General features: G+C 47.4%; 1 protein-coding gene across 1 annotated transcript; it reads right to left on the reverse strand.

Annotated features, from left to right (window-relative positions):
• Nucleotides 1-2538: 2538 nt before the first annotated feature.
• LOC131463876 (uncharacterized) lies at nucleotides 2539-15040 on the reverse strand. The gene is given in 4 exon segments (XM_058636010.1): nucleotides 2539-4756; nucleotides 5602-8007; nucleotides 10750-12557; nucleotides 12560-15040. Coding segments are annotated over 4 exon segments (7734 nt in total). The 5' UTR covers nucleotides 15033-15040; the 3' UTR covers nucleotides 2539-3709.
• Between the last annotated feature and the right edge of the window lie 9651 nt (nucleotides 15041-24691).

Genomic DNA, 24691 nt, shown 5'->3' on the forward strand with positions numbered 1-24691 from the left:
CAACCCCAGCTGCAGTATAAATAGCTTGTGTGCCCTCACTTCCTGGCGGCTGTGAACCAGTGATCAGTTCGCCTTACTGTCGGTTGCATACCATTGTGTCATTGTGTCTCTTTTCCTCAGAGTGCTCAACAGTTGCCTGATAGAATGGCCTTAAAACTGTCAGGCATTGGTTGACTGCTACATATTCATCAGCAGTGAATGGCACTATGTCAGTGCTAACGGATGACAGGGCTGCCCCTTATGGCTCTCACTGCTCATAAAGCCTATGGAGCATGGCATAAGTGCTGTTCGATCTAGTTTCCACCTCTTGAACAAGCTTTTTTTGTGCCATGCCCATACTGACTTGAATGGAAGACAACTTCTCTTTAGCTTTTGAGCTGGACTTGAAGCGTCCCACTACTTTGCGTGCCCTGTTGTCCAGATCAGATGTCTGACAGAGTGATTTTTTTAACAATTAGATTAAGCATGTGGGCAAAACAATACATGTGTCTAATGTTTAAGTGATTCACACTTGCCACAATATTGTGAGCCCCATCAGTAACCATCCCACAGACCTTTTCAGTGATTCCCCACTCAGCCATCAAATTTGCAGTGGCGTCGGCAATATTAGCTGCTAAGTGGGTCAGGGGAAAATACTGCACACCTAAAAGCACAGTAGCTAGATCTTGGCTTTCTGACACATAATGGCAAGCTACACCAAGGTAGGCATGTCCACATGTCTGCAGTCAAGCTAACAGCTGAACTCTGCTTAATTTCTACCATGGCCTTCTCTTTGGTTGTGGTGTACCTTGCTTCCAACATTGCCTTGACAGTTTTGTGAGTTGGAATGGAGTATGATGGGTCAAGAATTTTGATGAAATTTCTGAACCCTTCATCCTCAACAAAAGAAAAACGCTGGCCATCTTTAACTGTCATGTCCACCAGGGCCTCATCTGGCTTCTGTTTTCTTGACACTGTGTGGGAGAAAGCTTGCTATATAAACATGATACACAACATGTACAGTATATAAACACACACATGCATATCTAAAGTATATATATACATATATATTTAGCTTACAGTCAGTAATCCCAGTGTTGACAGGGTCACTGCTTTGCTGGGCATGTTCATGCCTGGCAAGCAAGTATCTGAGCATAGATGACGTGTTGTTGTAAGACAACTCTTGTGTGCAGAGCAAACTACAAGTAATTGTACATTTGAGACCCATTTAAAAATTAAAAATCAAATTCAATAATGGAAACATAGATTGTAGTCCATGAACTGCATTATACCTTATTTGGTGGTATAAGATCAAAATGATCTTATTGCTTGTACTTACCATAACAATCACTCTTCAAATCTCCAAATCTCAGGAGTAATGATGTGTGTTTATAGCTTGTATGGCGCCAAACAACTCAAATCTGTCAAACCTGTCAAGCTGTCATTGGCTCACAGCACATTGAAACACTACGAGCCAATGAAACGCACTGACAGACTATGAGCCAATGAAACGCACTGACAGACTATGAGCCAATGAAACGCTTCGAAACATTTTGAAGCAATGAAGCACTGTTTTGATACAAGCTCCGACACATCGCTTCGAATCACTCGGCTTCAGGAAGAACGACACAAGCTCCAAAGCCTCGGTATCATTTGCCAATCACTAGTGCTGATCTCCTTTTGTTCTTTAGTGTTCTTTTTTTTAGCCAATAATTCGACTTCACTTTGTGTATTAATTATTTGTCTGCACCTGTACAGCCTCCTTTTAGGAGTGGTTTAATGGCAGCTACTTTTAGGGGTTTAGGAAATGTGCTTGATTGAAGGGAGCTATTTATTATTTGCTGCAAATCTGTTTCGACAGCGTTCACAATAGTTTTAAAAAAGTCTGATGGCATTGTATCATGACAGCATGTTGAAGGTTTTAGATGCTGAAATGTTTCCTCTATGTTTTTTTGTCAACTGTTTTAAATTGTGACATCACAGTGGAGTTATTCCTGGGAGGTCTTAGGGATTGCATCATGTTATTGTTTTGTTGATTTATGTTGATATTTAACCTTATGGACTTTTTTTCACTGAAATTGAAGCAAATTCATTGCATTTTTCTGTGTGTGGCGACACGAGGGTTATTACTATTAAATACTATCATTACTCCAAATACCGACAACGCCACCTTGGGTTATGGCCCAAGGACCAGTAATAAAGGTCAACTAGTACCTTCAGACAAAAGACACTCAGGTTCGTTTACTCAGGGAGGGAATGAGACGGAGTTCAATGATCATGTCTAACAATTTATTATTAAAACAATCATGAGGTTGACACTGTAACACAAAAAAAGAAAAGAGCCCAACTAAAAGGGGGATGTAGTCTGAGGCTTACCGGCTGGAGGAGGGGTTTGGTAGGGGAAGTGACATCCAAAAGGAAAAGGAGGACACCCCACACACACACAGCAAAAGGTGACGTGTAAACAAAGAAAATCTTAAAAAGGGATCACACAGCACACAGAGGACCACCACCACCCAGGAGAACCACCACCACCACCGTCGGCCTTCAGCACTAAGGGGAGAGGAAAACACAATTAAACAGGCTCAAATTTAAGGAACCAAATATAAATGATCAATGGATAAACTGAGAAATGTTAAATTATATTAATAAATCAACCAAACACAAGAAACAAAAGAGTCTCTGGCCAGAGATATCAACTCAACAATTAACCAGTTTAACAGTTTGAAATCAGATTGATCATATTAACAACATAAATTCAACCATTAAACAAAGAGTAAATCAGTAAACAATTAAACCAAACCTTGCCAGATTGTACTTAAAACACTCTCTCTCTCACACACACACACACACACACACAGTTCACAATCTTAGCGAGTGGCTGAGAGTTCGGGCAGACTCGTCGCATCCAGTACGAGTTACAGCCACACACACACACACGCACAATGCAATCATACGTAGCAGCGGTAAACAGGCTGACCACAGGCGGCCGACCGGATCGGAACCAGGCCGTCGGAGCAACAGTCACCAAGCAACAGGACAGTGGCAGAACAGCGGCGAAACAGCGGCGAAGCAGCGGCGAAACAGCGGCGAAACAGCGGCCAAATAGCCGTGGTTAATCAGCTGTTTGTACACTTGGCGTTGACGTTAGCCTTAGCGTTAGCGCTAGCGTTAGCTTTAAAGTTCCAGTTATAAGTCCGGGTGCATTGGCATCCCGTCCAAAGAGGGAGAGGGGTGAAGAATTCAGGCGTGGCAGGGAAAACAGCCACCATGCAGCACACAACCAGCAGACTGTTAGAGGGAGAGGAGCGAAAGAGGAGCTTAGCCCCTGGCTATAGCAGCAAACAACAGAAGCATGTCATCACTCACCAATGCTCTGGTTGCGGCAATAAACACCGCCCCGACTGATCAGCTCGACCGCGGTGAAGACGCCGGATCTATTAGGGAACGACGGTTTTAATTGAATGAAACACGGACGAATATACACAACACAGCACGGCCATATGTGCTTACCTGTGCTCGGATGCTAGCGGCACATACAACGACCCGGAAGTGAGAGATCAGGAGGAGGGACACAGCCTACTTTTCTCCCCTCGGTAAGCGCAGTGATTGGCTAATAAGTCAGAGGGCCGGGGTGCAGTCAAACAAACTAAATCAGTGGTGCCTCATACCACTACAATCCACCCTCCCCATTTTCATCGTCGACCCGACGATGCACAAGATCTCAACTCTAAGACCATGGTCTAAAGAAAGCAGACACAGCACTTGATTGAACGGCTGAAGGCCCCGCCTGAGCAACCTCATTGGCAGGCCTGGGTAAGTGATGAAGGTTTGAGTGGTGTCCAGCGGTAGGTCGGGTGGTCCGTCGCCGGACAACTTCATCATTCCCTGAATGAGGGACAGCCAAGGGAGCGACTGAAGAAGTCAAAAGAACGGGGTGCAATGGGACTGTCGAAGCTACGAGTGTCGCTGGTGCAGGAGCCGGTTGGGCTCCTCCAGCAGAGTGTTCAGCTGGTGGGAGAAGGGGATCCCTTACCACAGCCATCAAGTCTTCATCGTCAGATGAGCTCTCAGACACTGCCGGACAGCCAAGTGGGATAGGAAGAGGAGCGGGGTTGTCGCCTAAAGCAGCCCTCCCAACTATGGCTTTAAGCAGTGTTCGATGTACCCGTTTGATTTTGGCAGGGTCGTCCTCTGGTGCAACTGTATACACCGCACCATTGCCGGGGGGAGCTCTAATCACTCGATGCACCACCGGATTCCACCTGTCCTGGATCTTATGACGACCCTTCCAACCAAACTCCTTTAGAATCACTGACTGGCCCACCACCAGTGGTTCTGACCGGACAGATTGGTCATGGTTTTCTTTCCGGCGCTGGGCGGCCTCCCTCAGCCGGTCTCGGACGCCATCAAAAGCCACATGTAACCGGGTCTGATGCTCTCGGACCCAGTCATTCACCGTCCCATCAACAGGATCCTGCACTCTTCCCAGCAAGAAGTCAACAGGGAGCCTTGCCTCACGACCAAACATGAGGAAAAACGGAGATTCCCCAGTAGATTGATGCGGTGTGGTGTTATAGGCGTACAGTATCTGAGGTAGACAGGAGTGCCAGTCACGCTTTCTAGAGGGAGGCAAAGTACGCAGCAAGTCATGAAGAGTGCGATTAAAACGCTCACACTGACCATTACCTGCCGGATGGTACGGTGTGGTGCGAGATTTTTCGATGTTGTAAAGACCGCACAGCTGTCGAATGAGTGCGCTTTCGAAATTGCGACCCTGATCGGAATGAATGCGTGCTGGAACACCAAACTTCGAAAACCACTCCGCGACGAGAACTTGTGCCACAGTAGAGGCACGCTGGTCACGAGTGGGAATGGCAAGTGTATATTTGCTGAAAACATCGGTCAGCACAAGGACGTTCTCCAGCCCGTTATGGGTTGGTTCAAGCATGGTGAAATCCATTGCCAGGATTTCATTAGGCTCTGAAGCAAGCAGATGTCCCATGAAGCTACGAACAGGTGGCCCAGAGTCTTTAGCCACTTGACACCGCTCGCAGGTTTGACACCAGCGCTTCACATCAGAAGACATCCCCGGCCAATAGCACCGCTGCCGGAGCAATTCCAAAGTCCTGCCCACCCCCTGGTGTCCGTGATTTTGGTGGACCTCCGTGAGGACTTTGTCCCTCAGAGCAGCTGGCAAAAGCACCTGGAGAACCAGTTCTCCCCCGTCAGAGCGAGAGACTTGCCGGTACACCACTCCGGCCCGTACAACCAATCGCTCCCACTGCTTAAGAAGCACCAAAGCTGGTGGAGATAACTGCTTCCGATCGCCATAATTCGGGTATCGTTTCTGCCGCCAAAACACAAGAACTTCCTGGGTCACCGGATCAGCTTGTTGGAGTTCTCCAATGTCTGCAGGCAGATGCTGAGGCAAAGCCTGAACAGCAGCCTGACAGGCTGTAGGCCCACTGGCCTGGAGAACCTGTTGCAAGGGCTGAGGAAGTGATGTACCGGAGACAAGGATCTCAAGGTCCTGGTTCTGGGAGGATGCAAGCGAGACAGAGCATCTGCATTTGTGTTACTCTTGCCAGAGCGGTAACGGATCTCGAAGTTAAATGACGCGAGTTGGGCTGCCCAACGCTGCTCCAGGGCTCCAAGCTTCGCTGATTTAAGATGGCTAAGCGGGTTATTGTCTGTAAAAACAAGACATTTGTGGCCAAGCAAGTATTCACGAAATTTATCAGTCATAGCCCATTTTAATGCCAGAAACTCCAGCTTCATGGAGCTATAATTGACAGGATTGCGTTCAGTCGGCCTTAAGCTACGACTGGCAAAGGCTATGGGCCGCACTTTTCCTTCTCGCTCTTGGGAGAGCACTGCACCAAGGCCCCCATGGCTTGCGTCGACCTCCAAGATAAAAGGAAGGGAGAAGTCAGCGTATGCCAGCACAGGTGCGGTTGTGAGCTTAGATTTTAGGGCCTCAAAACTCCGCTGATGTTCTCCTGTCCATTTTTCCACAACTGGTGCAGACCGTCTGGACTTGGACCCCACAAGTTCAGCTACAAGGCGATGAAGAGGGGCAGCCAACTTGGCAAAGCCTTCCACAAAGCGACGATAGTAGCTTGCGAACCCGAGAAAGGACCGCAGCGCCAAGATGGTGGTGGGAGGCTGCCAGTTTGCTACCACCTCAAGCTTGCTCGGGTCGGTGCAAACACCTTCGGCTGAGATGATGTGGCCCAAGTAACGCACCTCCTGTTGGAAAAAGGAGCACTTTGACAACTTGGCCTTCAGGCCCTCGTGTTGTAAGCGCTGCAATACCACTTCCAGTCTCTCAAGATGTTGTTGAAAGGAGGATGAGAAAACAACAATGTCATCCAGGTACAAGAGCAGCGACTGACACTGCTGATCTCCAAAAACACGCTGCATAAGTCGCTGGAAAGTGCTGGGCGCATTACACAACCCGAAGGGCATGCGATTCCATTCAAAGAGTCCGAAAGGAGTGCAAAACGCTGTCTTTGGTCGGTCAGCCTCTGCCACCGGGACCTGATTGTAGCCACTGGCTAAATCCAGAGTGGAAAACCATTGGGCTCCTGTGAGTGCATCCAACGACTCCTCGATCCGAGGGAGAGGAAATGCATCTTTTCGGGTCCGGTGGTTAAGCTGCCGATAGTCTACGCACAAGCGCAGACTACCATCCTTCTTTTTAACCAGCACGATTGGTGAAGCAAACGGACTACAACTTTCCCTGATAACTTGTGCACCAAGCAACTGATTAATGTGCTCCTTGACCACTTCGTATTCTGATGGCGGAATACGTCGATAGCGTTGACGGATGGGAGTGTCGTCAAGAAGCGGGATTTCATGTGCTATCAGGTTGGTGCACCCCAGGTCGCCATCGTGAGTGGAAAAGACAGAAGCATATTTCCAAAGAAGATGTCTGGCTTCCTTCTGTTCTTCCGCTGACAAAGCAGATAGATCAACCACATCTATTTGGTCTTGCAGTGAAGATACCACAGCCTGGGATGCAATGGTGGCCAGATAAGATGGAACCTCCTTAATACCAGAAGGTAAGCTCACCACACAAACTTCACGCAATGCACCGACCTCTGTACGAGGGTAAAGCAGCACATCACATGTTCCCACATTCACAACAGGTATATACACAGTACCTCCCTCAACTCGAACCAGTGCTGGAGATGCAAGCAGTCCAGCGGGGAGACCCCGATCTGAGGGCTCAAAGAGCACAGTTGTCCCAGAATGCTGTGCAGAACAGGTGGCTGGAACGAGCTGCATGGTGCCACCAAAGATACGGAAAGCTTTCTTGCCTCGCAGCTTAACCTTGCCAATAGCATCAAAAGAAGAAGTCAGAGAGGCTTGATGGCATCTCTGCAATGCCTGCACCACTGACTTTGGTGCTTCAGTGACAGTGGCTAGCTTAAACAGGGCAGAGCCATGTTGCCCAAACAAGGTGCTGTAGCACCTTCGTAAAATGTTCATCCCCAAGACACCAGGGGCAGGAAGAGATGCATCAGCTGGAGGGTCCTTGACCACCAATAACCCGCACCCTGGCAAAATCCTACCACAGAGCTCGACTTCGAGTTCCAAGTAACCAAGGTATGGGATGGGCAATCCATTGGCGGCTTGAAGCTGAAGCCAATGGCAAGATTTAAGTTTCTCTTGGTCCCAAGTTTCAAAGTGTTGCCGGAAAAAGCTTTCTCTGACCGTGGACACCATGGACCCAGTGTCCACTAAACAAGGAACTGTTACTCCCCCCATAACCACATCCAGGTGTGGACAAGTGCTGATTAGCTTCGCTTCTCTCCGATCCCCCCACAAGACAGGTGAGCCAGTGGCAACTCCCCTCGAACTTTGACTCCGCAGTTCGACGGGCGCTAGTTTCCCGAATGCTGAGCTGGATCCCGCCGAGAGCCTGGTCGGCTGAAAGCAGACACTGAAGGTTGAGGAGGGACACGCTCTCCTCTGCACTCCCTGGCAAAGTGGCCAGGCTGTTGACATCGCCGGCAGATGACCGGATCACGATAAGAATAGTTACGCTGCTGACTAATCTGCAGCTGAGCAAGAGTTTCTGTAAGATGTTTAAGCTGTTCCTGTTGGAGCTTCAACATTTGTTTCACCTCCTGCAGCTCTGAAGCCTGGGGTGAACTAGCCACTAAAGGAGCGGTCTGTACACCACACTGCAAGCCCATCAACAAAGGAACTGAGTGACTCCGGCCGCGCACACCCCCTGGCACTCCCTCTCGCTCCCACCTAATTGCCTCTGCCCTAGCATCCAGCAGAGGGACAGTAGGCTGCCGGCGTACTAATTGTTTTAATTCTCGACGAAGGGAACCATCAATGACGTTTTCGATAAACTGATCGCGCAGCAGAACATCTGCATTTAACATCTCGCTTGGAGCACTTTGCTTCACCACAGACATCAAACTCATTAACGCGAGGGAGAACTCTTGCAGAGTCTCCCCATCTTGTTGTCGCCTCGAGAAAAACGCCTCCTGTAAGGCGACGTACGAATCCGTACAACCATACAGCTCTCGCAATACTATGATAATTTTGGCTGGGTCACTTCTATCAGCAGTCGAGCGATATTTTATTTCTTCACGCGCCTCTCCCTCTAAATGGTCAAAAAGAAAGAATGCCTGATCAAGTGTGGACAGGTGGCGAGCCCTCATGCAAGCCTGAGCTTCCTCAATCCACTCATCTAGCCCTATACCTGATCTACCCCTAAACGCTGGGCACTTTCTATCTCTGGGTACAAGGACCAGTCGCTCGGTTACAGGAGCGGTGGAAGTGGACGATCTGAGGAGAGGTTCAGCAGGAATAGCAGGTGCAGCACTAGGACCAGGCACGGGAGCAGCCTGCTCCTGCTGCAATCTGTCATTCTCTGCCCTCAACTGTGCCACCAAATCCCTCAACTCTTGTAGCTCTCCTTCCATTTTGGTACAGTTACAGCTAAACTGGACGCTAGAGCCACAACTTCAAAGAGAAAAAACGATAGGCTCACCGCTGGTTCGTCAAGCTGCCATTCATACACACACGGCAATCTGAAAATCAATAGGCAAAAAACAAAAAAACATGGAACACACGTCTCTACCTCCACTGAGTGTATCCTGCCGACGACGCCAGGTTTGTGGCGACACGAGGGTTATTACTATTAAATACTATCATTACTCCAAATACCGACAACGCCACCTTGGGTTATGGCCCAAGGACCAGTGATAAAGGTCAACTAGTACCTTCAGACAAAAGACACTCAGGTTCGTTTACTCAGGGAGGGAATGAGACGGAGTTCAATGATCATGTCTAACAATTTATTATTAAAACAATCATGAGGTTGACACTGTAACACAAAAAAAGAAAAGAGCCCAACTAAAAGGGGGATGTAGTCTGAGGCTTACCGGCTGGAGGAGGGGTTTGGTAGGGGAAGTGACATCCAAAAGGAAAAGGAGGACACCCCACACACACACAGCAAAAGGTGACGTGTAAACAAAGAAAATCTTAAAAAGGGATCACACAGCACACAGAGGACCACCACCACCCAGGAGAACCACCACCACCACCGTCGGCCTTCAGCACTAAGGGGAGAGGAAAACACAATTAAACAGGCTCAAATTTAAGGAACCAAATATAAATGATCAATGGATAAACTGAGAAATGTTAAATTATATTAATAAATCAACCAAACACAAGAAACAAAAGAGTCTCTGGCCAGAGATATCAACTCAACAATTAACCAGTTTAACAGTTTGAAATCAGATTGATCATATTAACAACATAAATTCAACCATTAAACAAAGAGTAAATCAGTAAACAATTAAACCAAACCTTGCCAGATTGTACTTAAAACACTCTCTCTCTCACACACACACACACACACACACAGTTCACAATCTTAGCGAGTGGCTGAGAGTTCGGGCAGACTCGTCGCATCCAGTACGAGTTACAGCCACACACACACACACGCACAATGCAATCATACGTAGCAGCGGTAAACAGGCTGACCACAGGCGGCCGACCGGATCGGAACCAGGCCGTCGGAGCAACAGTCACCAAGCAACAGGACAGTGGCAGAACAGCGGCGAAACAGCGGCGAAGCAGCGGCGAAACAGCGGCGAAACAGCGGCCAAATAGCCGTGGTTAATCAGCTGTTTGTACACTTGGCGTTGACGTTAGCCTTAGCGTTAGCGCTAGCGTTAGCTTTAAAGTTCCAGTTATAAGTCCGGGTGCATTGGCATCCCGTCCAAAGAGGGAGAGGGGTGAAGAATTCAGGCGTGGCAGGGAAAACAGCCACCATGCAGCACACAACCAGCAGACTGTTAGAGGGAGAGGAGCGAAAGAGGAGCTTAGCCCCTGGCTATAGCAGCAAACAACAGAAGCATGTCATCACTCACCAATGCTCTGGTTGCGGCAATAAACACCGCCCCGACTGATCAGCTCGACCGCGGTGAAGACGCCGGATCTATTAGGGAACGACGGTTTTAATTGAATGAAACACGGACGAATATACACAACACAGCACGGCCATATGTGCTTACCTGTGCTCGGATGCTAGCGGCACATACAACGACCCGGAAGTGAGAGATCAGGAGGAGGGACACAGCCTACTTTTCTCCCCTCGGTAAGCGCAGTGATTGGCTAATAAGTCAGAGGGCCGGGGTGCAGTCAAACAAACTAAATCAGTGGTGCCTCATACCACTACAATCCACCCTCCCCATTTTCATCGTCGACCCGACGATGCACAAGATCTCAACTCTAAGACCATGGTCTAAAGAAAGCAGACACAGCACTTGATTGAACGGCTGAAGGCCCCGCCTGAGCAACCTCATTGGCAGGCCTGGGTAAGTGATGAAGGTTTGAGTGGTGTCCAGCGGTAGGTCGGGTGGTCCGTCGCCGGACAACTTCATCATTCCCTGAATGAGGGACAGCCAAGGGAGCGACTGAAGAAGTCAAAAGAACGGGGTGCAATGGGACTGTCGAAGCTACGAGTGTCGCTGGTGCAGGAGCCGGTTGGGCTCCTCCAGCAGAGTGTTCAGCTGGTGGGAGAAGGGGATCCCTTACCACAGCCATCAAGTCTTCATCGTCAGATGAGCTCTCAGACACTGCCGGACAGCCAAGTGGGATAGGAAGAGGAGCGGGGTTGTCGCCTAAAGCAGCCCTCCCAACTATGGCTTTAAGCAGTGTTCGATGTACCCGTTTGATTTTGGCAGGGTCGTCCTCTGGTGCAACTGTATACACCGCACCATTGCCGGGGGGAGCTCTAATCACTCGATGCACCACCGGATTCCACCTGTCCTGGATCTTATGACGACCCTTCCAACCAAACTCCTTTAGAATCACTGACTGGCCCACCACCAGTGGTTCTGACCGGACAGATTGGTCATGGTTTTCTTTCCGGCGCTGGGCGGCCTCCCTCAGCCGGTCTCGGACGCCATCAAAAGCCACATGTAACCGGGTCTGATGCTCTCGGACCCAGTCATTCACCGTCCCATCAACAGGATCCTGCACTCTTCCCAGCAAGAAGTCAACAGGGAGCCTTGCCTCACGACCAAACATGAGGAAAAACGGAGATTCCCCAGTAGATTGATGCGGTGTGGTGTTATAGGCGTACAGTATCTGAGGTAGACAGGAGTGCCAGTCACGCTTTCTAGAGGGAGGCAAAGTACGCAGCAAGTCATGAAGAGTGCGATTAAAACGCTCACACTGACCATTACCTGCCGGATGGTACGGTGTGGTGCGAGATTTTTCGATGTTGTAAAGACCGCACAGCTGTCGAATGAGTGCGCTTTCGAAATTGCGACCCTGATCGGAATGAATGCGTGCTGGAACACCAAACTTCGAAAACCACTCCGCGACGAGAACTTGTGCCACAGTAGAGGCACGCTGGTCACGAGTGGGAATGGCAAGTGTATATTTGCTGAAAACATCGGTCAGCACAAGGACGTTCTCCAGCCCGTTATGGGTTGGTTCAAGCATGGTGAAATCCATTGCCAGGATTTCATTAGGCTCTGAAGCAAGCAGATGTCCCATGAAGCTACGAACAGGTGGCCCAGAGTCTTTAGCCACTTGACACCGCTCGCAGGTTTGACACCAGCGCTTCACATCAGAAGACATCCCCGGCCAATAGCACCGCTGCCGGAGCAATTCCAAAGTCCTGCCCACCCCCTGGTGTCCGTGATTTTGGTGGACCTCCGTGAGGACTTTGTCCCTCAGAGCAGCTGGCAAAAGCACCTGGAGAACCAGTTCTCCCCCGTCAGAGCGAGAGACTTGCCGGTACACCACTCCGGCCCGTACAACCAATCGCTCCCACTGCTTAAGAAGCACCAAAGCTGGTGGAGATAACTGCTTCCGATCGCCATAATTCGGGTATCGTTTCTGCCGCCAAAACACAAGAACTTCCTGGGTCACCGGATCAGCTTGTTGGAGTTCTCCAATGTCTGCAGGCAGATGCTGAGGCAAAGCCTGAACAGCAGCCTGACAGGCTGTAGGCCCACTGGCCTGGAGAACCTGTTGCAAGGGCTGAGGAAGTGATGTACCGGAGACAAGGATCTCAAGGTCCTGGTTCTGGGAGGATGCAAGCGAGACAGAGCATCTGCATTTGTGTTACTCTTGCCAGAGCGGTAACGGATCTCGAAGTTAAATGACGCGAGTTGGGCTGCCCAACGCTGCTCCAGGGCTCCAAGCTTCGCTGATTTAAGATGGCTAAGCGGGTTATTGTCTGTAAAAACAAGACATTTGTGGCCAAGCAAGTATTCACGAAATTTATCAGTCATAGCCCATTTTAATGCCAGAAACTCCAGCTTCATGGAGCTATAATTGACAGGATTGCGTTCAGTCGGCCTTAAGCTACGACTGGCAAAGGCTATGGGCCGCACTTTTCCTTCTCGCTCTTGGGAGAGCACTGCACCAAGGCCCCCATGGCTTGCGTCGACCTCCAAGATAAAAGGAAGGGAGAAGTCAGCGTATGCCAGCACAGGTGCGGTTGTGAGCTTAGATTTTAGGGCCTCAAAACTCCGCTGATGTTCTCCTGTCCATTTTTCCACAACTGGTGCAGACCGTCTGGACTTGGACCCCACAAGTTCAGCTACAAGGCGATGAAGAGGGGCAGCCAACTTGGCAAAGCCTTCCACAAAGCGACGATAGTAGCTTGCGAACCCGAGAAAGGACCGCAGCGCCAAGATGGTGGTGGGAGGCTGCCAGTTTGCTACCACCTCAAGCTTGCTCGGGTCGGTGCAAACACCTTCGGCTGAGATGATGTGGCCCAAGTAACGCACCTCCTGTTGGAAAAAGGAGCACTTTGACAACTTGGCCTTCAGGCCCTCGTGTTGTAAGCGCTGCAATACCACTTCCAGTCTCTCAAGATGTTGTTGAAAGGAGGATGAGAAAACAACAATGTCATCCAGGTACAAGAGCAGCGACTGACAATGCTGATCTCCAAAAACACGCTGCATAAGTCGCTGGAAAGTGCTGGGCGCATTACACAACCCGAAGGGCATGCGATTCCATTCAAAGAGTCCGAAAGGAGTGCAAAACGCTGTCTTTGGTCGGTCAGCCTCTGCCACCGGGACCTGATTGTAGCCACTGGCTAAATCCAGAGTGGAAAACCATTGGGCTCCTGTGAGTGCATCCAACGACTCCTCGATCCGAGGGAGAGGAAATGCATCTTTTCGGGTCCGGTGGTTAAGCTGCCGATAGTCTACGCACAAGCGCAGACTACCATCCTTCTTTTTAACCAGCACGATTGGTGAAGCAAACGGACTACAACTTTCCCTGATAACTTGTGCACCAAGCAACTGATTAATGTGCTCCTTGACCACTTCGTATTCTGATGGCGGAATACGTCGATAGCGTTGACGGATGGGAGTGTCGTCAAGAAGCGGGATTTCATGTGCTATCAGGTTGGTGCACCCCAGGTCGCCATCGTGAGTGGAAAAGACAGAAGCATATTTCCAAAGAAGATGTCTGGCTTCCTTCTGTTCTTCCGCTGACAAAGCAGATAGATCAACCACATCTATTTGGTCTTGCAGTGAAGATACCACAGCCTGGGATGCAATGGTGGCCAGATAAGATGGAACCTCCTTAATACCAGAAGGTAAGCTCACCACACAAACTTCACGCAATGCACCGACCTCTGTACGAGGGTAAAGCAGCACATCACATGTTCCCACATTCACAACAGGTATATACACAGTACCTCCCTCAACTCGAACCAGTGCTGGAGATGCAAGCAGTCCAGCGGGGAGACCCCGATCTGAGGGCTCAAAGAGCACAGTTGTCCCAGAATGCTGTGCAGAACAGGTGGCTGGAACGAGCTGCATGGTGCCACCAAAGATACGGAAAGCTTTCTTGCCTCGCAGCTTAACCTTGCCAATAGCATCAAAAGAAGAAGTCAGAGAGGCTTGATGGCATCTCTGCAATGCCTGCACCACTGACTTTGGTGCTTCAGTGACAGTGGCTAGCTTAAACAGGGCAGAGCCATGTTGCCCAAACAAGGTGCTGTAGCACCTTCGTAAAATGTTCATCCCCAAGACACCAGGGGCAGGAAGAGATGCATCAGCTGGAGGGTCCTTGACCACCAATAACCCGCACCCTGGCAAAATCCTACCACAGAGCTCGACTTCGAGTTCCAAGTAACCAAGGTATGGGATGGGCAATCCATTGGCGGCTTGAAGCTGAAGCCAATGGCAAGATTTAAGTTTCTCTTGGTCCCAAGTTTCAAAGTGTTGCCGGAAAAAGCTTTCTCTGACCGTGGACACCATGGACCCAGTGTCCACTAAACAAGGAACTGTTACTCCCCCCATAACCACATCCAGGTGTGGACAAGTGCTGATTAGCTTCGCTTCTCTCCGATCCCCCCACAAGACAGGTGAGCCAGTGGCAACTCCCCTCGAACTTTGACTCCGCAGTTCGACGGGCGCTAGTTTCCCGAATGCTGAGCTGGATCCCGCCGAGAGCCTGGTCGGCTGAAAGCAGACACTGAAGGTTGAGGAGGGACACGCTCTCCTCTGCACTCCCTGGCAAAGTGGCCAGGCTGTTGACATCGCCGGCAGATGACCGGATCACGATAAGAATAGTTACGCTGCTGACTAATCTGCAGCTGAGCAAGAGTTTCTGTAAGATGTTTAAGCTGTTCCTGTTGGAGCTTCAACATTTGTTTCACCTCCTGCAGCTCTGAAGCCTGGGGTGAACTAGCCACTAAAGGAGCGGTCTGTACACCACACTGCAAGCCCATCAACAAAGGAACTGAGTGACTCCGGCCGCGCACACCCCCTGGCACTCCCTCTCGCTCCCACCTAATTGCCTCTGCCCTAGCATCCAGCAGAGAGACAGTAGGCTGCCGGCGTACTAATTGTTTTAATTCTCGACGAAGGGAACCATCAATGACGTTTTCGATAAACTGATCGCGCAGCAGAACATCTGCATTTAACATCTCGCTTGGAGCACTTTGCTTCACCACAGACATCAAACTCATTAACGCGAGGGAGAACTCTTGCAGAGTCTCCCCATCTTGTTGTCGCCTCGAGAAAAACGCCTCCTGTAAGGCGACGTACGAATCCGTACAACCATACAGCTCTCGCAATACTATGATAATTTTGGCTGGGTCACTTCTATCAGCAGTCGAGCGATATTTTATTTCTTCACGCGCCTCTCCCTCTAAATGGTCAAAAAGAAAGAATGCCTGATCAAGTGTGGACAGGTGGCGAGCCCTCATGCAAGCCTGAGCTTCCTCAATCCACTCATCTAGCCCTATACCTGATCTACCCCTAAACGCTGGGCACTTTCTATCTCTGGGTACAAGGACCAGTCGCTCGGTTACAGGAGCGGTGGAAGTGGACGATCTGAGGAGAGGTTCAGCAGGAATAGCAGGTGCAGCACTAGGACCAGGCACGGGAGCAGCCTGCTCCTGCTGCAATCTGTCATTCTCTGCCCTCAACTGTGCCACCAAATCCCTCAACTCTTGTAGCTCTCCTTCCATTTTGGTACAGTTACAGCTAAACTGGACGCTAGAGCCACAACTTCAAAGAGAAAAAACGATAGGCTCACCGCTGGTTCGTCAAGCTGCCATTCATACACACACGGCAATCTGAAAATCAATAGGCAAAAAACAAAAAAACATGGAACACACGTCTCTACCTCCACTGAGTGTATCCTGCCGACGACGCCAGGTTTGTGGCGACACGAGGGTTATTACTATTAAATACTATCATTACTCCAAATACCGACAACGCCACCTTGGGTTATGGCCCAAGGACCAGTGATAAAGGTCAACTAGTACCTTCAGACAAAAGACACTCAGGTTCGTTTACTCAGGGAGGGAATGAGACGGAGTTCAATGATCATGTCTAACAATTTATTATTAAAACAATCATGAGGTTGACACTGTAACACAAAAAAAGAAAAGAGCCCAACTAAAAGGGGGATGTAGTCTGAGGCTTACCGGCTGGAGGAGGGGTTTGGTAGGGGAAGTGACATCCAAAAGGAAAAGGAGGACACCCCACACACACACAGCAAAAGGTGACGTGTAAACAAAGAAAATCTTAAAAAGGGATCACACAGCACACAGAGGACCACCACCACCCAGGAGAACCACCACCACCACCGTCGGCCTTCAGCACTAAGGGGAGAGGAAAACACAATTAAACAGGCTCAAATTTAAGGAACCAAATATAAATGATCAATGGATAAACTGAGAAATGTTAAATTATATTAATAAATCAACCAAACACAAGAAACAAAAGAGTCTCTGGCCAGAGATATCAACTCAACAATTAACCAGTTTAACAGTTTGAAATCAGATTGATCATATTAACAACATAAATTCAACCATTAAACAAAGAGTAAATCAGTAAACAATTAAACCAAACCTTGCCAGATTGTACTTAAAACACTCTCTCTCTCACACACACACACACACACACACAGTTCACAATCTTAGCGAGTGGCTGAGAGTTCGGGCAGACTCGTCGCATCCAGTACGAGTTACAGCCACACACACACACACGCACAATGCAATCATACGTAGCAGCGGTAAACAGGCTGACCACAGGCGGCCGACCGGATCGGAACCAGGCCGTCGGAGCAACAGTCACCAAGCAACAGGACAGTGGCAGAACAGCGGCGAAACAGCGGCGAAGCAGCGGCGAAACAGCGGCGAAACAGCGGCCAAATAGCCGTGGTTAATCAGCTGTTTGTACACTTGGCGTTGACGTTAGCCTTAGCGTTAGCGCTAGCGTTAGCTTTAAAGTTCCAGTTATAAGTCCGGGTGCATTGGCATCCCGTCCAAAGAGGGAGAGGGGTGAAGAATTCAGGCGTGGCAGGGAAAACAGCCACCATGCAGCACACAACCAGCAGACTGTTAGAGGGAGAGGAGCGAAAGAGGAGCTTAGCCCCTGGCTATAGCAGCAAACAACAGAAGCATGTCATCACTCACCAATGCTCTGGTTGCGGCAATAAACACCGCCCCGACTGATCAGCTCGACCGCGGTGAAGACGCCGGATCTATTAGGGAACGACGGTTTTAATTGAATGAAACACGGACGAATATACACAACACAGCACGGCCATATGTGCTTACCTGTGCTCGGATGCTAGCGGCACATACAACGACCCGGAAGTGAGAGATCAGGAGGAGGGACACAGCCTACTTTTCTCCCCTCGGTAAGCGCAGTGATTGGCTAATAAGTCAGAGGGCCGGGGTGCAGTCAAACAAACTAAATCAGTGGTGCCTCATACCACTACATGTGGAAAGGAGTTCTGGAGCTCTCTGTTTAGGTGGGTTTGTAAGCTTATCAACCATAGCAAACAGAGCACGAGTGTTGTTGATATTCTTATTAATAATTTCAGAAAAGTGTTGCTGCCTAGCCTTATGTAACTCATCGTTACAGAGACTTTGTTCGTAGAGGTCATGGTGAATGGGAAGTTTAGTTTGTCATGTTTCACTGAGAAGTAAACAATCAAGATCATAGGTCATAATGACGTCATTTACTAACAGTGATCTGATATTGAGTAGAGCTAACCTTGTTTCTCCTTGTTACTGGGGTTGAAGAGACCCTCCTGAGCGATCGCAGTGCAGGCAACTCAGATTCATCACGAGTCTCCGGGTGCTGGGTTCTGCCTGTTAACCGCCTTCCCATATCTGAGGGAAGCAATTTATCTTTACGTAATTTATGCTTTGGATTTCCACCAAGAGAGTTCCAGGGAGGACTACTGGTTGATTTACTGCCTTTAGCACCAGCTTCCTGCTTCTTGGTGGTGCTAATTAGCGGTCTGTTAGCCTATCCACTGATTTGGGTCATCGGTAGAGTGGTTTAATTTCCATATTGACCATTTACCTCCACGTTGACTTCCAGTCGCTGCATTTTCATCTCCAGTATTGCTATCTTCTGGAGAAGTTTGTGGTAGCCATCCGTGGAAAAGGGAGACATCTTGCTGCTAATAAGCTTAGCTTAGCTGAGCTCCTCAATCCCAGTCACTATAGTGCAGGCTTGTGCTGCTGATAGGCCACACTCACGAAGTAAAAGAGTTTAAATAATAGTTGTAGCCTTCAGATACTTTCAAAAATTAAGCTCCCACTGATATTAAAGTATCCAGGACCTGCTTTCCATAGATTTTGTAGCAAAAGGACAGGATTGACGTGGAGAAAAAAAGAAAGTAAAGCAAAGAGCAAAGCAGTGCACAATCTTCAAGAGAGGAGGAGACTTGTAAAGTCAGTCAGTCAGTCATCATCTACCGCTTTATCCTCAACCAGAGGGTCGCGGGGGGTGCTGTGCCAATCTCAGCTACATCGGGCGATAGGCGGGGTACACCCTGGACAGTTCGCCAGTCCATCGCAGGGCCACACACAGATAGAGACAAACAACCATTCACTCTCACACTCACTCCTATGGTCAATTTAGAGTGTCCAATTCACCTATCCCCACATTGCATGTTTTTGGACTGTGGGAGGAAGCCGGAGAACACGGAGAGAACCCACGCACACACGGGGAGAACATGCAAACTCCATGCAGAAAGGCCCTTGTTCCAACCGGGGCTCGAACCCGGGTCTTCTCGCTGCAAGGCGAGAGTGCTAACCACTACACCACCGTGTGGCCCGACTTGTAAAGTAAGTAAATAAAATATTGTCGGGCCCAGGATTGAACCCTGTGGTACACCATTCCATGACTGATATTAAATATTTGACTCCAACATTGTTTTTCTCATTGTAAAACTATAAAACCTCACAGTCAGATTCTCTGTCGTATGAAAGAAACATCTGAGGTGTAACAGTGTGTGACTCCCTCTAGTGGATGTAGTGTTTTTGTACAGAGTTGTGGTGTTTCCTGTCACTGTGGGCTTCACAGCACAGTAGTAAACAGCAGAGTCTGTCACTGCAGCTGAGATGATCTGCAGATACACTTGGTTTCTCTCCTGGTTCAGTTCAGCAGTCAGTCGAGAGTTCACAGCTGCAGCTTTCAAAACCTCAGGCTCTTTAGTGTCAGTGATCATGAGAAGATAGTGAGGAGCAGATCCAGGATCCTGTCGATACCACTGGAGAGTTTGAGCTTTCACTGAGTAGTTACAGGACAGAGAGACAGTTTGACCTTCTGCTGAAAACACTGCAGCTCTGTTGGCAGTAATATCATCTTCACAGCTGTTACCTAGTGAGAGAAACAACATTTGACAAACATCTAAACAGATGATCCTGGTAACAGTAGAGTCAACACTTATCAGAGATGAAGTGGTGACATCTTTGAAAAGTTTCATCTTCAACTGAAGCTAAAAAATATCTTTGAGTTTGAGTTTTTTCTTGTGTGAATCAAACGCACCTAAAAGAGCCAAGAGGAAGAAAAGAGCAGTCAATTTTTCCATGTTTAGGTCTGAGAAATGTAAGAATTGTTCATTCAGTGAGATGAAGCTGTGAGTGGTTTGTATTTGGTCTGATGTTCACAGCTGGAATTTAACAGTTCTGTACTGAGCAGACATCTCTACAGTCAGTGGGAGGAGAATCGTCTGTCACATGATCTACACTTCTAAAGCTGCTCATCACAACTGAAGACATTCTGAACTGGATCATAAGAAACCACTGAGGTGTAACAGTGTGTGACTCCCTCTAGTGGATGTAGTGTTTTTGTACAGAGTTGTGGTGTTTCCTGTCACTGTGGGCCTCACAGCACAGTAGTAAACAGCAGAGTCTGTCACTGCAGCAGAGGAGATGATCATACTGATCATGTTTTGCTCCACTTTAATCTTCAATCCAGGTGTTGGAGATGATAATATGTTTCCTGTTCCTAAATGAGACATGAGGAACTCTGGTGGTTTTCCTGGATGTTGTCGATACCAGAAGAAATAATCATCAGCAGCTGCAGATTTGTGATATTTGTAGGACAGAGAGACAGACGTGTGTTCTGAAGTGAACTCTTCAGTCTTGACTGGAGTCAGTTCTTTACAGTTGATGCCTGAAGGAGAAAATAATGATCTCAAAGACAATTCACATGTTATTGGAATGAAAAGTTTTTGTGTCTTATAATGTTACAAACCTGTTAGAGTGTTAAGAAGCAGCAGAGAAAATACAGAGTGATGCAGTGACAGCATGTTGAATAAAGGTCATGTTAATGGTTTGTATCTTGAACTCTGCTGAATATGGAAGCTCCTCTCTCCTCTATAGTTCAGTAACAACTCAGCTCCACCCTGAATCTCTGCGTCTCCTCTTAGATCTGTATTTTCTCTTCTCTCTGTTACACTTCCTCCTGCTTCACACTAACTGCAGCATTTAGTTCAAGCTGAAGGTGGACCGTCTTTAGTCTGTTTTTGGAATAATTGTGTTTTTGGACATTTTCAACATAAAACACAGAGTCACCAGCAAACATGTGCATCTAAACATCAGGTGGATGGTTACCTACTCGGAGACAGAGGGTACCCCTGCCAGCGCCATCTGCTAACCCCTTATCCTGACCCTGAGCCTGGCCCACAGCAACACTAGAACTTGGATCATTGCAGGACACGAGCCAGAGTGGAGATGACCATCGGGATACCCAAGGCCCGGTTCCAGTGCCTTCAAAATCTCAGGGCCACACCAGAAAAGGCTTGTGACATTATAGTGTGGTTCTCCACAACATTGCCACTATTAGAGGAGAACAATGTCCTACTCCTTACCCCAATGATCCAGATAATGATCCTCACCCCGCTGCTGATGCACGAGATGGAAGAGCTGTTAGAGACATGACATGCTTTTATCATTTCTAACCGACCCATCACCTCCCAAGTGTCAAAGAACGACAGTATGCCTCTCATTTTATGAGGTCTGTTTATTTCCTACAAGGACAAATGTTGTACATTGTTAATCCTTTTTTTGTTGAAATAAGTAAAAATCATCCACCTGTGGGCACGTCACCCACCTTTCACTGATGGTCCAGCATTTGTATTTCCATTTTTGTCTTGGTGATCTGCAGCTTTATGTGTTCCATTTCTAGATGTGATTTATTGATTTGGGATTGTAAATACACCTTGTAGAGTTGTTTCACAGGGAGCTATAGGAACATAAGTTATGTTGAATGTCATAGTTCCATTATCTACTTAGTGTCAATGCAAGTTGTGGGTCAATACTGAACAACAATTGCTTTGTTAGAGAGAAAGAAGTTGCAAGTTGTATTGTGGAACCTCACTATTAACTGAAACCATAGTTATTATTAAAAAAAATAAAATAATTTAGTATTCTGTGGAATATTAAGATTACTTACAATAGCATGGAGGTCTGTTATGGCAGAAGGCTCCATGAGACAGATTACACCATCAGTCACTGGTAGAAGTTGGCCATAGACGTCCGGGTGGTAACGTATTGTGTCACTTCCTGTGCTTCCACTGGTGTTACGCTGTGTGCCTTCTGCGCTCTCTGCGGTTTTCTATCTACTGGAACGATCGACTGCTCTAACTGAACAAACGCTCGTTTTTATTACTAATACTAGTACTAAGACTAATATTCTCACCCACTACTTTTGTTCAAACTCTATCGTTTACGTAGATCACGTACGGTGTTTCTCTCTCTGCTAGCGTAAAGTTAGCTTAGCAGCGATGGCTTCTCTCTCTCCCTCTCCCTCTCCTTCTCTCTCCTGTGTTGTGTGCCACATGTTTAGCTACTCCTCTGCCTCCTTTAGCGATAAAAGTACTTGTAAAAAATGTAGCTTGCTGGCTAGGGTGGAGGCGAGGCTTAGTGAAGTAGAAACTCGGCTCCGCACCATAGAAGCTAAATCAGTTAGCCACTCCCCAGTAGTCGGTGCGGACCACATAGCATTAGCTCCCTCAGCAGCTCCCGTGCAGCCGGGAGACAAACAGGGCAGCTGGGTGACTGTCCGCAGTAAGAGGCGTAGTGTTAAGCCTAAGAGTCCTGTCCACCACCAACCTGTTCACACCTCAAACAAGTTTTCCCCTCTCAGCACCACACAGACTGAGAAACCAACTCTGGTGATTGGTGATTCCATCCTGAGGAACGTGAAAATAGCGACGCCAGCGACCACAGTCAAGTGTTTTCCCGGGGCCAGAGCGGGCGACATAGAGTCTTATCTGAAACTGCTGGCTACAGATAAACGTAAATTCAGTAAAGTTATTATTCACGTCGGCAGTAATGACACCCGATTACGCCAATCGGAGGTCACGAAAGTTAATGTTAAGTCTGTGTGTAGGTACGCACAATCTATGTCGGACAACGTAATTTTCTCTGGTCCTTTGCCCAATGTAACCAGTGATGACATGTATAGCCGCATGTCATCATTCAATCGCTGGCTGTCGAGGTGGTGTCCAGAAAACAACATTGGGTTTTTAGATAACTGGCAAAACTTCTGGGGGAAACCTGGTCTCATGAAGAGAGACGGCGTCCATCCCACTTTGGATGGAGCAGCTCTCTTATCTAGCAGCTTAGAGCATTTTATTAGAAACCCATGACAAACCAGAGTTGAGACCAGGACACAGAGTTGCAGTCTTCCATGCTTCTCTGTGCTTCTTTACGAGCAGTCACCAATTAAAAACCCCATAGAGACTGTGTCTGTCCCTCGACCTACTAAAGTAAAAACTAAAGTAAATAAATCAATAACAAACAGAAGAGGAGTTAGACATTCTAACTTAATAAAGATTAACACTAACAATAAAATAGAGTCAAATAATACCACTTTTAAATGTGGACTATTAAATATTAGGTCTCTCTCCTCAAAATCTGTTTTAATAAATGATCTCATTTCTGACAACTGTATTGATTTATTCTGTGGAACTGAAACTTGGTTACATGAAGAAGATTACGTTAGTCTAAATGAGTCAACTCCACCCACTCATGCTAATACCCATATTCCTAGAAGCTCAGGCCGAGGAGGAGGTGTAGCAGCCATTTTTAATACTAGATTATTAATCAATCCCAAACCCAAACTAGGATATTCATCGTTTGAAAGCCTTATTCTTAATCTAGCTCATCCTAGTTGGAAATCACAAAAACCAGTTAAGATAGTCACAGTTTATCGTCCACCTGCTCCTTATTCAGAGTTCCTATCAGAGTTCTCTGAGTTCTTATCTGAGTTGGTGCTTAAGACAGATAAAATCATAATTGTAGGGGATTTCAACATCCATGTAGATGTTGACCGTGATAGTCTTAGCTGCGCATTTAACTCGCTGTTGGAATCAATAGGTTTTATTCAACACGTTAATAAACCAACTCATTGCCTTAGTCACACCCTCGACCTTGTTTTAACTTATGGTATTGATATTGATAACTTAAACATAGTTCCTCAAAACCCTCTCCTTACTGATCATTATTTACTCACATTTAATTGTACAATAATGAACTACAATAACATAAATAAGAAATACAGCTACAGCCGGTGCCTGTCTGATAATAATATTAATACATTCAAAGAGACAGTGCAACCTTTATTTAACTCGGTGCCATATGTCAGTACATCTGAAGGTACCGTTTGTGATTTTACCCCCGCCCTCATAGATAACCTTGTCGATAGTACAGCGGCCTCACTGCGTACTACATTAGATTGTGTTGCCCCTCTGAAAAAGAAGGTGGTGAATCAGATGAGACGAGCACCATGGTTTAACTCCAATACTCGTGCTCTTAAACAGGCGTTACGTAGATTAGAAAGAAAATGGCGTTCCAATAACCTAGTGGAATTTTATATAGCCTGGAAAGATGGTTTTGTAGCTTACAAAAAAGCCCTACACAAAGCTAGAGCTGCCTATTATTCTTCTCTAATTGAAGAAAATAAGAATAATCATAGATTTCTTTTCAGCACTGTAGCCAGGCTGACACAGAGCCACAGCTCCACTGAACCATCTATTCCTTTAACACTGAGCAGTGATGACTTTATGAACTTTTTTGTGAATAAAATAACATCAATTAGAATAAATATTGATCATCTCCTCCCTCATATTGGGACTGACTCATCTTTTAGCACAAGAGCTTTAGAAGCACCAGGTGCACATTTAGACAGTTTCTCCCCTATAGATCTCCCTGAATTAACATCATTAGTTTCATCATCTAAGCCATCAACCTGTCAGTTAGATCCTATCCCCACCAAACTGTTTAAAGATGTCTTTCCTTTAATTAACAGCTCTATATTAACTCAAATTAATCTATCCTTATTAACTGGATATGTGCCCCAAACGTTTAAAATAGCAGTTATTAAACCCCTTCTCAAAAAAGCGACCCTTGACCCAGACATTTTAGCTAACTACC

This window comes from Solea solea, chromosome 1, assembly GCF_958295425.1.
Source record: "Solea solea chromosome 1, fSolSol10.1, whole genome shotgun sequence".
In the NCBI taxonomy this organism is placed as follows: domain Eukaryota; kingdom Metazoa; phylum Chordata; class Actinopteri; order Pleuronectiformes; family Soleidae; genus Solea; species Solea solea.